Source organism: Mustela erminea, chromosome 4 (genome assembly GCF_009829155.1).
Source record: "Mustela erminea isolate mMusErm1 chromosome 4, mMusErm1.Pri, whole genome shotgun sequence".
Lineage (NCBI taxonomy): Eukaryota > Metazoa > Chordata > Mammalia > Carnivora > Mustelidae > Mustela > Mustela erminea.
Window position 1 is genome coordinate 15,231,660 of NC_045617.1, and position 12,924 is coordinate 15,244,583.

The 12,924-nt window shown below is 45.0% G+C and overlaps 1 protein-coding gene across 3 annotated transcripts in view; it reads left to right on the plus strand.

Annotated features, from left to right (window-relative positions):
- RMND1 (required for meiotic nuclear division 1 homolog) overlaps positions 1–6,496 on the plus strand; it is a 42,530-nt gene extending 36,034 nt beyond the window's left edge. For all 3 annotated transcript variants that reach the window (XM_032338727.1, XM_032338731.1, XM_032338730.1), the window contains 2 exons: positions 5,671–5,787; positions 6,289–6,496. In XM_032338727.1, coding sequence (XP_032194618.1) covers positions 5,671–5,787; positions 6,289–6,330 — 159 coding nt within the window. In that variant the 3' untranslated portion in view covers positions 6,331–6,496. The remainder of the gene's footprint in view (positions 1–5,670; positions 5,788–6,288) is intronic.
- Positions 6,497–12,924: the final 6,428 nt, after the last annotated feature.

The window sequence follows — 12,924 nt, forward strand, 5'->3', positions numbered from 1 at the left end:
TTCTCCTGCCTGCCCCAACAGCTCTCCTCTTCGGGTCCATGACTTCCGACCCCGTGTTTTCCGGATGATTTTCAGCTGAGTATCTCTAACCTCAGGTCTCCGCTTGCCTTCCAGGTGTTTTCCGTTCCCTAGCAGATCTCACACGCCTTCCGCAGTGACCCATCTCCTAGCGTCCCTTTGAGAGTCCGTGCTCTGTGTCACTCCACACTAGAAGGTCAGCTTCCGGAGATCAGAGACCAGGATTATTTTCTTCCTTGTTATCTTCCCAGTTCTTGGCAAGGCCTCACACAGAGCACATGGCTCAGTAAATATTTGTACAATTAATCAGTGATTAAGATTTCAAAATGAGGGGCGCCTGGGTGGCTCAGTGGGTTAAAGCCTCTGCCTTCGGCTCAGGTCATGATCCCAGAGTCCTGGGATCGAGCCCCACATCAGACTCTCTGCTCAGCAGGGAGCCTGCTTCCACCTCTCTCTCTGCCTACCTCTGCCTACTTGTGATCTCTCTCTCTCTCTGTCAAATAAATAAAATGTTTAAAAAAAAAAAAAAGATTTCAAAATGAAGCCCATGGTAGTCTCCCAGAAAACACTGAACATCTAGTCTCCATTTCAGCTTGTGGCAGGACCATTAGTCCCTCCATCTGTCCGTCAACTAGAAAGCCGAAAGGCCTCGTGGTTTCCTCTTCCTCCGTCACCCTCCATGTCCAGTCACACCGTCCTTTCATTTTCTCCTCAGGGTCCTTTGTTCATTGACAGGTATTTATGGAAAGTCTGTACGATGGGCTGTGGGCTGGTAAAACTGGGGGGATTACCATACTGACCGCTGCCTTCAGACGCCCGCCTGTGACACTTCTGCTGTCGCTCACCCTCTTGTCTCCCCCAGACTATTCTCAGACCTTGACTGCCCCCCCAACCTCTCCACTGCACCCCTGAGCTGGAAGGCAGGGATGTGTCTGTCTGGTTCACCATTCCATCTCCTTGCCCAGCCCTAGTCACAACACAACCAATATTTGAAGACTGAGCAAAGGTCTCCACATTACCGACAGAATAAAATTCCAGTGTTACAGCGTGGTGCAGTAAGTTTCTCTTGCTGCTCTAACAAATTATCCCAACTGGCTTAGCATGAATGTATTATATGACGGCTCTGTAGGTCAGCAGTCTGACTTGACAGTCACTGAGCCAAAATCAAGGTGTTGGCAGGGCCGCGTTCCTTTCTGGAGGCTGTGCGTAGGGAAAGGCTCTTTCCTTGCCTTTCGCAGTTCCTACGGGCTGCCCAATTCTTGGCCTGCAGCCCCTTCCCTGTAACAGAGGCGAGTTCCGGACTCCTCGCGTAGCAACGCTTTAAGCTCTTGTACCTGCCAGTTCCACTTTGAGGGACCCCTGTGATTCCACTGGACACCCCCCCAAGTCATCTAGGTTTTGCTCCCTGTCTTAAGGTCAGCTGATTTCCGACGTTAATTCCATATGGAATCCTATTCCTGTTGCATTGTCCTAGTCACACTGTTCCACTCACAATTTGGCACTAACTCACCTTTTTAACCTCATTTTCAAGTACTTCCTTCCAAGTATCTAGCATGCTTTGCCTCTGTGCTTTTTCCTGTCTTGGGCGCTCCCCCCTTCCCTTGGCTCCCTACCCTTTTCTTCCTGGCACCTGCCTATCTCTTTTAAGATTTTATTTATTTTTGTGTATGGGAGAGAGCGAGCGAGCATGAGTGGGGGAGGGGGATGGGGAGAGACAGAGGGAGAAGCAGGCTCCCCACTGAGCAGGGAGCCAGTGCAGGACCCCAGGACCCCATCGCAGGACTCTGGGATCATGAGCTGAGCCAAAGGCAGACGCTGCACTGACGGAGCCACCCAGGGGCCCCCTCCCCTGTGGAGCGCCTACTCCGCATTCCCGCCTCTGTGGTACCATCCCTGTTTCCTCGTGCTCCTCACGTGTGTGCAGGTAACACGCAGGACTCTATAGCTCAATGAAGCAGGAAGCCAGGACGGTCTTGCTTGCACACCACAGAAAAGTTTGAACGAGCTTACTTACTTAGCACCATGAAAGGCTGAGAAGAACAGGCTAGAGTGTGGGAGTGGGGAATGTCTGTCGCACAGATCCACATAAGTCAGTCTCTCCTCGCCACTTTCCGAGCCAAGCTGGCCTCCTTGTGGCCTTCTCTGTGGGCATGGGAGAAATGGGTGTGGGAAGAGGGAATTTCCAAGTTTACATTTCACCCGGCCTGGCAACTTCAGAGGACTGGCACATGTGTCCATCTTTGACCAGCCGTATGAGGAGGAAGTGGGCGCTATGGTTGGCTAAGCCCCTGGGTCTTCTAGCCACCCCTTCCACCCTGGGGGTTCGGGGGGAGCGCTGGCGAGGGTGTCAGGTGGGTGCTGAGATCATGGTTGGCTGAATCAGGTGGAAGAGTCACTCCCCAAAGGGGCGGGGGGGGGGCTGGGCAGCCAGCAGATGGCTGGGAGGCAGAATGAAGGAAGCGCTAAAATAAGGAAGCGGTGCTTTAGGAGCACCGAGGAAAGAGCGGGCTGGGAAGGCACGGGGCGCCATCCTCAGAAGCGTGACTGGACCAGATGATCTGGGATTGTTTCATGTTGTCGAGAAGGCAGTGGATGCTAAAATGTTTAAAGCTGTTGAATGGAGGAGTGACTTGATCCAGCTGCTTAGAATGAGAACCTTGATGCCAGTGGGGGGCGGGGGGAGTGGGTCTGTTCTTAACAAGTAATACTTCATGAAGACCTCCTGTGTGGTATTAAGGAGTGCTAAGAAGGGGTAGATTCAAGACTGTCCACCGTGGGGCCTAACTGTAGGGAGTGGGAATTAGAGATCAAAGATCTCCACCCCAGGGGTGCCTGGGTGGCTCGGTCCATTAAGCGTCTCCCCTCCCTCAGGTCACGGACAGAGTCCCACATCACGCTCCATGCTTGGCAAGGAGTCTGCTTCTCCCTCTCCCTCTGCCTGCCACTCCTCCTGCTTGTGCGCGCTCTCCTCTCTCTGCCAAATAAATAATCTTTGTTTTAAAGATTTTATTTATTTATTTGACAGAGAGATCACAAGTAGGCAGAGAGGCAGGCGGGGTGGCTCCCCTCTGAGCTCAGGCTCCCCTCTGAGCAGAGAGCCCGATGCGGGGCTCGATCCCAGGACCCTGAGACCATGACCTGAGCCAAAGGTAGAGGCTTAACCCACTGAGCCACCCAGGTGCCCCTAAATAATCTTAGAAGAAATAATCTCTACCCCAGGTGACTGGGAACAGCATGACCTGATCAGAGGAGGGAACGCAAGACAAGGGATAGACTTGGACAGGATGTCAGTTTTAGTTTGAGAAACATTAAAAGTTGTATGGTCAGGAAACCCGTAAGATGTTCTGGAGGCAGGTAGAAATTCAGTCAAAGAAGAAACCAGAATTACACAGTTATATTTGGGAGTATAAGAGATTGTTTAAGTCTCTCCCAAAGTGTGGGGTTCGTACACTTGTTCAAAGCGGAATTTAGGTGACACCTGGACCCTGAACGAGTTTGGTTTTGGTGGTTTAGTGGCTCCTGATGGGCCCTCTAATGTATGCTCCTCCCTCTTTCCCGGGAGTCAGGCTCAGCTTCCTGAAGGTAACAGTGTTTTACGTCACGCTGTTGTCCATTTATGGCGATGACAGTTTACTTTTTTTTTTAAAGCATTTTTTTTTAAGATTTTATTTATTTATTTGACAAAGATCACAAGTAGGCAGAGAGGCAGAAAAAGAGGAAGCAGGCTCCAAGGTGAGCAGAGAGCCTGATGCGGGGCTTGATCCCAGGACCCTGGGATCATGACCCGAGCCGAAGGCAGAGGCTTTAACCCACTGAGCCACCCAGGTGCCCCGACAGTTTACTTTTAAATGAACATACTAAGCACAGTCTTTTGGAAATGACTTAACAGTCCAGGTGGCACATACACTTCACAGAAGCAGTGATGGTGAGATGCAGGGTTACCGAAGTTTCGGGAGCGTCTACACAAACCGAAGTGGGTGAGACGGTACAGAGCACAGAGCTAGAAGACAAGAAGGGTAAGAGCAGGACTTTGGGAAGTGTCATCTAAAGGCAGGAGGGGGCAGAGAAAACCCAGGAAAAATGGCCGTCCGGGGTAGAACCTAGATCTTAGGGGAGAAAAAGCCAAAGGAAGTGTGCCTTTCAAGGTGCTGTCAAATGCCTGAGTTCACTGAGGTTTAGAACCAAGAAAAATTGTTAAGATTTACCAATTCGGAGACATTTGCAAGATCCAGAAGAGTTGTAATATGCAGTTGCTAAGGGCTAAAGAGTAAAGCGGGTGACGAGGAAGTGGGGAAGAACGTGTCTGTTTAGTCGCCAGCAAGAGAGAATGAAGCCTGCGGATGAGCATGTTTCTAGAGCAAGATGGGGCCGCCCGTTCGCGCGGGGAAGGAGGGCGAGGAGGGAGGGGCGGCCCTGGTGTAAGCATTTGACGGAGAAGCGACAGGATGGCCATCAAGGCTGGAAACACGGTGAATGTATGCTTATGACTGCGGTCCCTTGTGTTCTCCTTACTGAAGCAGTTTATTATTACTATTTTTTAATATTTGAGAGAGAGGGAGGAGAGAAAGAGCACAAGGGGGGCAGGGCGGGGGGGGGGGGCGGGGGAGAAGCAGACCTCCCGCTGAGCAGGGAGCAGGACGCAGGGCTGGATCCCAGGACCCTGAGATCATGACCCGAGTGGAAGGCAGATGCTTAACTGAGGAGCCACGCAGGCGCTCCTGGGGCAGTTTAAGGCTCTGTGCACAGCCGCAGTCCATAGGGTACGCCGGCACCTGTCAGTCCCCAAACACGCATCTGTGAATGATGGTCTCAAATGTCCAGACCAAACCCATAAGGAATCAGGGAGAATCAGGCTATCTTAGAAAAAGTTTCCAGACTTTTTCCAATTTTCAAAAGAAGGTGAGATACAGAGATTAAGGAGGTCCAACCACCAGTGGTCACATCCAAGTCTTAAATTCAGAGACGGTTTTCTGGGGCGCCTGGCTGTTCATTCTGTACAGCATGCGACTCTTGATCTCAGGGTCATGAGTTCAAGCCCCACATTGGGTATAGAAGTTACTTAAAAATAAAATCTTTTAGAAAAACACGCCCCCCACGCCAAAGATTCTGTTTTCTGTGACCCTGCCCCAACCAGCACGTGGTGGGGCATCAGAACCCCAAAGTTCTGCAGTTCAGCACTAAAAGCAGTGCCAACTAGTGGCAAGTGTGCCCCCAGCCAAATGGTACAGTCTGGGGGTTTGCACAGAGCCTGAACAATTTTAGAAAGTAATCATCATTTTTATTTTTTCGGGCATTTTGGCCACAACATGTTTCAAATTTGCCTTTCTTAACGGCTAAACTTCCAAGGGCAGCTAACCAGAAACTGGGACTCAAAACCTTTTTTACGCCTTCCATCCAGTCTTAAGAATGCAAGAGTTTCAATAGAAGAAGTACTTCCTGCCGTTAGGTCTGTGCGAATCAAAGTGTCTCTATGCGGACTCCCAGGAGGCAGGTTCCCACGGGCAGACTGCCTTGGGGACAGAGCGGAGCGACACTTGGAGGATAAATTGTTTACCTATTTCAGACCTGGACAGTTTTGAAATGTGACGTTGCTTAGTTCCTAAACCCGTTTGAATATAAATACAGGTGCTTCCTGAGGTTTTTCTAACGCAGGTTATGAATGAGAAGCTTCAGCACTGCATGGAGCTGACAGATCTAATGCGGAATCACCTGACAGAGAAGAGGGCGCTCCGCCTGGAGTGGATGATTGTCATCCTCATCACCATCGAGGTACAGGGCCATGTAGAAGGAAAGCGGGGGCACCTGGCTGGCTCAGCCAGTGGGGGAGGACACTGTTGGTCTCGGGACTGTGGGTTCAAGCCCCACATGGGGTGTAACTAGAAAAAAAAAATTCTAAATCTAAAAAAAAAAAAAGAAAATAAAGATAATTTGACACAGAAAATGACAGTGGAAAAGAGCATGGCTTTGTTCTAATTACTAAGTCTATTTGGAAGTGAGGCAAGTTTCAAGGGACTGTGGTAATCCCGCAAATGCAAAGTGTGATTTTTGGAGGCGTTGCATTTTATGAAGATAGCATTTAGAGAATATTCTAGCTGCACATCTGTAACGTACAACCCAGCAGCAAGAACCTTTGCCTCACATCTGGACAGCTTACCACGAGGGAAAAACTTCAGGAGCATTTTCAATAATCACAATTTTGGAAAAATTATTTAGGTTTTTTATCAGTGATTTGCTATGAAACTAACAAATCTCATTTCTTATCACCCTAAGGTCATGTTTGAATTGGGACGAGTATTTTTTCTCATCAAGTGATAACCAGAGAAAATATCAGTGCAAAAAGATATTCAAGTTCTACAATCAAAAATAAATGCTCACTATTGGGGGAATCTCTTATTTAATTGGTATTTAATATTTTTTAATCAATGTGATGATCTTTTTCAGCTCCTGTATGTATTGCTTGAATAAAAATTATGAAGAATCTGGTGCTTGAGTCTTTAACACTGAGAATTTGAAAGGAAGACATTTTAGAAGAACTGTAGAAAGCTTAACACCTAGGAAAACTAGGCAAAGATACTTATTAAAGCCAAAAGTCTTAAATTTTGGACACTATCCCTTCACCTGTCCCCAGGAAATCCCAATCACAGCCCTAAGAGAACCATACACGAAACATGAAATAAATACATGAGAGGTTCGTGCTGACAGGAATTAATTTACACACCTACTTTGGATGGTTTAATTTCAGTATGGCTGCTCACTGGCACTTCATTCATCAGTACTACCCACGCCTTTACTACCAATCTAGTCAAAATAGTCTTCCCGGGGCGCCTGGGTGGCTCAGTGGGTTAAAGACTCTGCCTTCAGCTTGGGTCATGATCCCAGGGTCCTGAGATCGAGCCCCGAATCGGGCTCTCTGCTCAAGAGGGAGCCTGCTTCCTCCTCTCTCTCTGCCTACTTGTGATCTCTCCCTCTGCCCAATAAAGAAATAAAATCTTGGAAAAAGAAAAACAAAAAACAATATTCTTCCCACACGTTTTTTTAGTTTCACACATACTTTGGGAAAATGAAAAAATGGCATGAATAAAGAACTTGACCTTTATGTGCTTACCATCTTGAACTGATAAACATTTTTAAAAAGCAAAGTCCTTTTGGGGCACCTGGGTGGAGCAGTCGGTTAAGTGTCCCAACTGCTGGGTTTTGGTTCAGGTTGTGAGATTGAGCATGCTTGAGTCTCTCCCTCTCCCCGCCACCCCATGTTCTAAAATCTTTAGAAAGTAAATTCCTTTTTATCTTCATTTTTAGGCATAACCCCACTTGTCCCATGTGCTTCCCACCACCATGAATTTAAATGTTGCTTTTTTCATATATTATAGTTAAATGGGGAGTTAGATACATCCACCCCCCCATAGTTGAAGATCTGTGTATCTTTGACTCCCCCAAAACTTAATAGCCTGTTGAGCAGAAGCCTTACCAATAAGTCAATTAACATGTTTGTTATATTTTTTACTGTATTCTTACAATAAGGCAAGGTAGAGAAAAGATTTGAGAAAACCCATTTACATACTAGATGTACTGTATTTATGGCTAGAACCCACCCGCATATAAATGGAACTGTGAAGTTCAATGAAACCTGTTATTCAAGGTTTCTATCTATGAATACAGTATTAACTGTTCTAAACCGAGATACTTAAATTTTGCAGCTTTAAGTGCCACACAGGATTTCCCCTAGAGAATGCACATCTATCTATATACCCTTACTATTTTTAAATAGTGCTCTAATAGTGCAAAGGTGAACATCCTGGTACGGTTTCTAGCACACAGCAAGGAGTTCTCCTCGAGAACTGCTGTCTGCTAAGGAACCCATATCCCAAGATTTCCCAAGGAACATGTGGGCATGGAGTTCAAGGAACGCTTTCTAGATGCTCAAGTTCACAGAACCACTTACACAAAGCTGCTGTGCCTGTAGATGCACCTGCAGCCAATGCACGAGGGCTATTCTCTTTACCTATCTTCTCTCCTCGCCCATCTTCAATTTTAGTTCGGTCCCCTGTATTTAAAAACCTATAAATGTACTTAACCTACATTTAGAAGTCTTTGGGAAGGGGCGCCTGGGAGACTCAGTGGGTTAAAGCCTCTGCCTTCAGCTCAGGTCATGATCCCAGGGTCCTGGGATCGAGCCCCACGTCGGGCTCTCTGCTCTGCAGGGAGCCTGCTTCCCTTTCTCTCTCTGCCTGCCTCCCCTTCTCTCTGTTACTTGTGATCGCTCTGTGTCAAATAAATAAAATCTTAAAAAAAAAAAAGAAAGAAAGAAAAAAAAAAATCGTTGGGAAGCCAACCAGAACACAATTTGAAATACTGGTCAACGAAGCTTTCTAATTTAATGAGAACCACATAATCCCCCACCTCTTAAGAGGGGCATTTCCAATAAAGCTTTACTCCTAGTGCAATATACACAATTTGCTGTTTGGGTCAACTGTGTGTTAATTACAATTTTAACAACAAAATATGAACATCTGGTATCTTTTGGTCATGGCAAAATCCAGCATTTCAACTTATATACAAATATGCTGCAAAGAACATAAGGATGATCAGTAAGAACTCTAAGCATAAAAATTTATTAGGTAAACATTCTGTGGGGGAAATGTAATAGTTTTTCAAGAAGGAAAAAGGAACAGTGTTGGGGCGCCTGGGTGGCTCGGGGTTAAGCCTCTGCCTTCCGCTTGGGTCATGATCTCAGGATCCTGGGATCCAGCCCTATATGGGGCTGAGCAGAGAGCCTGCCTACCCCTCTCCCTCTTGCCTGCTTCTCTGCCTACTTGTGTGATCTCTCCTTCCCCGTCGAATAAATAAATAAAGTCTTCAGGAAAAAAAAAAAGGAACCATGTTAAATTTGAATTGTTAATTTTTATTAAAGCAATCATGGTAGACACCAACTCATTACAGCCCTACATTCCACTGGATACACTAAAGACAGATGTGATTCATCAGAAATTGCATCTTTTTCAACCAAATTTTATGATAAAAGCTTCAACTTAAGTTATAGGAAAGAGGTTTTTTTTCTTTTTAATTTTAAATTATGTAACAGAAGAAAGATGTTCAAGATCACAACTTCTGTAACATCAAAATGACCAAGAAATCCTAGCAGAAGACAGAGGGGAGCCCAAGTTTAAGTACATTCACCAGTGGCCCTGGAAGCACTCCTCAAAGTGGTATCAAATTTCTGTCACTCATGCGAGTCAGTGATTAAGACCAATCTGGACGTGAATTCCTCACCACCAGCGACTAGCTGTATCACCTTGGGCCAATCACTGAACCTCTCTCTGGGTCTGTTTCTTCATCTGTAAAATGGGTTTCAACAGTACACAAGTTCACAGAGTTGCTGTGAGGATTAATGGAATTAAAATGGAAACTATGAGTTTATTGTTGCTACAATCCATCTGAGTAAAAATCCATAGGATTCTGAGATTAAATGGAGGCTCAATCAAACCAGGACCCCCCACCCAACTTTGAATCCAATTGGGAAACATCATGGGAAACTTAAAGACAGACGTTAGCAAATCTTGCACCTAACTGGATGGAGCAGTTCACTTAAAGTAGTATTTCCACTCTATAAAATGAGTTGGCTATTCAGTGTAAGCCCGAAATGGCTTTTAAAATCAACACATTTTTCATGTACCAGGCAGCCGCCACTGGCATTCTGTGTGCCTTCTCACATATCCACAACAGTAAGAAGCAGGAATGTTTTTTACATATAAAATCAATATATTATTTCTAGAATCCCTGCCAAAACTTAATCATATTCACCTAGTTTTAACTATTCCGGTCTATCACTTAGAGCAGTGTGTCCTAAGTGCGGTGCTCAAACCAGCCCCATCAGCAAACACCTGGGTGTCCATGATTTATACAGATTCCTGTGTTTTGCAATCAGGATTTATGAGGCAGCAATTAAAGAATGTTTCTTACAACTCTCCAAGAGATTCGCATGCTCACCAAGCTGAGTCCTGTTAACTACTTACTGGCTTCTCCTCACTTTACAGAGACAGACTTTCAGTAATTCAGGAGTACCCTCTTGCTCCATTTAATGTACTTAAGTACTAAACCACCTCAGGTGGCTGAATTCTTTCTTTCCCCAACCCAACCTCCTCGTGCTCTCCTCTCCCTGCCTTTACAAAGTGCGTGTGTACGGCCGTGCTGGGAGAGAGAAAGATGAGTAAAGGAAGTTTTTCCAAAAACCTCAAATCTACTAACTTTCAATTCTCTCCGCTGCTTATGAATCGCCACTTTTTAAAGATTTAAGGTCACTATTCCAAATTCCCTTTCCTCATGGGAGCTTTCCTCAAGGCCTTAACAAAACGGGATTCTTTTTAAAAGCCACATTTTTAAACTTCTTCTGCACAATCTGAAAACACAGGATTTAAATGTTCTTTAGAAACAAAATGTTTCAGGGTACGTGGATAGCTCAGTCAGTTAAGTGTCCAACTCTTGGTTTCTGCTCAGGTCCTAACCTCATGTTGTGGGACAGAGCCCTGTGTCAGACTCCATGCTCAGCCGGAGTCTGCTTGGATACTCTCCCTCTGCCCCTTCCCTGGCTTGTGTTTGTGCACTTTCTCAGATAAATAAATCTTTTAAAAATTTAAAAATAGGGGTGCCTGGGTGGCTCAGTGGATTAAAGCCTCTACCTTCGGCTCAGGTCGTGGTCTCAGGGTCCTGGGATCGAGCCCCACATCGCGCTCTCTGCTCGGCAGGGAGCCTGCTTCCCCACCCCCCCACCCTCTGCCTCTCTGCCTGCCAAATAAATAAATAAATAAATAAATAAATATTTTAAAAAATAAAAATTTAAAAATAGGGACGTCTGGGTGGCTCAGTTGGTTAAGCCTCTGCCTTCAGCTCAGGTCATGATCCCAGGCTTCTGGGATCGAGTCCCACGTTGGGCTTCCTGCTCTGTTGAAAACCCGCTTCTCCTTCTCCCTCTGACTGTGCTCACGTGCTTGCTCTCTGACAATAAATCTTAAAAAATAAAAAATAAAAATCTGAAGATTTAAAAATAAAAGCAAAACGTTTCAACATGTCCTAGACTGTAATGATAAAACAGGCTGGAAAGCATATAGAACTGTAAAGCCTACTCACAGAGATACTCATTCTTTCATGCAACACAACAAATAACTTAAGTAGTTAGGATGTGTTACTCTGGACTGCAAGCTGCAGTGGCAGGACAGAAAGGGCTCCTCCTTTCCTGAAGCTTACATTCAAATGAAGACAGGAGGAAAACAAACAACTCATCTGCTTACAGACAGAAATGCTCTACAAAGAAATCTATAGAACCGGTAGAGGGGTGGTATGAACAAAATCAGAAGAGTGAACACAACAGTTAAATCAACTAAAGAACCTAAAATGTATGCAAGATTTAGACAGCACTATTTGAATTGAAAAGCCCAAAACAGGCGAGATCCTGGTTAAGTTTGAACTGGACTTTTAATATCCAACTGGACTTTTAATATCCATGAGTCCTAGAAACTTGCTTACCACAACCTTATTTTCTGAATACTAATATAAAAGCATGTAGTAGACCGCTTCTTGAACTCATCACGTGAAGACTTACAGATGGCAACAAACAAAAAATGATGTAATTCCGGTCAAATCTCAGCCACCAGACCCTGGTCTTTAAATGCAGAGTACTGATCTTAATCTAAAAAGCCTCATGTGGTTTGGGCTCTGGTTACCTTAGAGATTTCTGACTCTAAGCACTCTGATGGCAAGCAAGATTAGTCTGAATACTTGCCCTATGGGGCACTAACGGAATCTGATGAACTAGAATCCTTGAATTTTATGTGGCCCTTTCAGATCCTGGGTTTCCTGGCACTGAGGGGTTTCCTGAAGCAGCCAGATTTCCAGTGCTAGGCTGGAAAGGCCTGTGCAAATCAGCCAGCTGGTTATCCTATCTTCAGACCACATTTTAGAAATCAATGTTTAGACAGACAACTTTTTCAAATGAAGACACTGCTGCCACTCCACAGATCTCTATTACGGGTAAACTAGCAAAAATGGGACTCTCCCCTACAATGATCAGTCATTTTCATCAAGAAAAACAAGTCCGTATCATACAAAGACACACAGATACAAGGAAAAGTAGTTTTTTCTTATAAATCATCACTGATTTCACTTTCAAAGATAAAAATTCCAAGTCAAATACAATTCTATAAGCAAAATTCCAGATGCAGATTTCTTTTTTAAGAACTATTTCTAAATTAAAATAAATGTCTTAAAAAATCAGTTGTGACTACTGAAACACGTGACTCCTTGGAGGAGTCCTTCACCCAACCTGGCTGAGAAAAGCAGCAGTCTCAGAAGGGTATATACCGCACGACTCCATTTACGCAGCATGCTAACAGACAGAACTGATGACGAAGAACAGATCAGTAGCTGCCGCAGAGATGAGGATGGGAGGAGGTTACGTATCTAAAATGACCGCATCCGAGTTTTTTCAAAGTGGGAGAACTGATCTGTATTCTAATTGTGACGGTGGTTACACAAATACTTATCGAAGTTCAAAGAACTAAACACCAAAAGGAAAAAAAATCGGGACACCTGGGTGGCTCGGTCGGTTAAGCAGCTGCCTTTGGCTCAGGTCAGGATCCCAGGGTCCTGGGAGGGCTTCTCCCTCTGCCTACTACTCCCCCTGCTTTTACTCTCTCTGGCAAGTGAATAATCAAATCTTTTTAAAAATTCACTGTATAATTTTTAAAATTTATTTAAATAATCAGTGACTTTAAAAAAAATAATAATCTTATCATGTACTGAGATATTGTGTTAAGCCCCCTTACATTTATTTTATACGCACACAAATCTGTAAGTTTATTTATATGTTTAATATATATAAAATAATATAGGACTGTGTCCTCCCCTACTGGA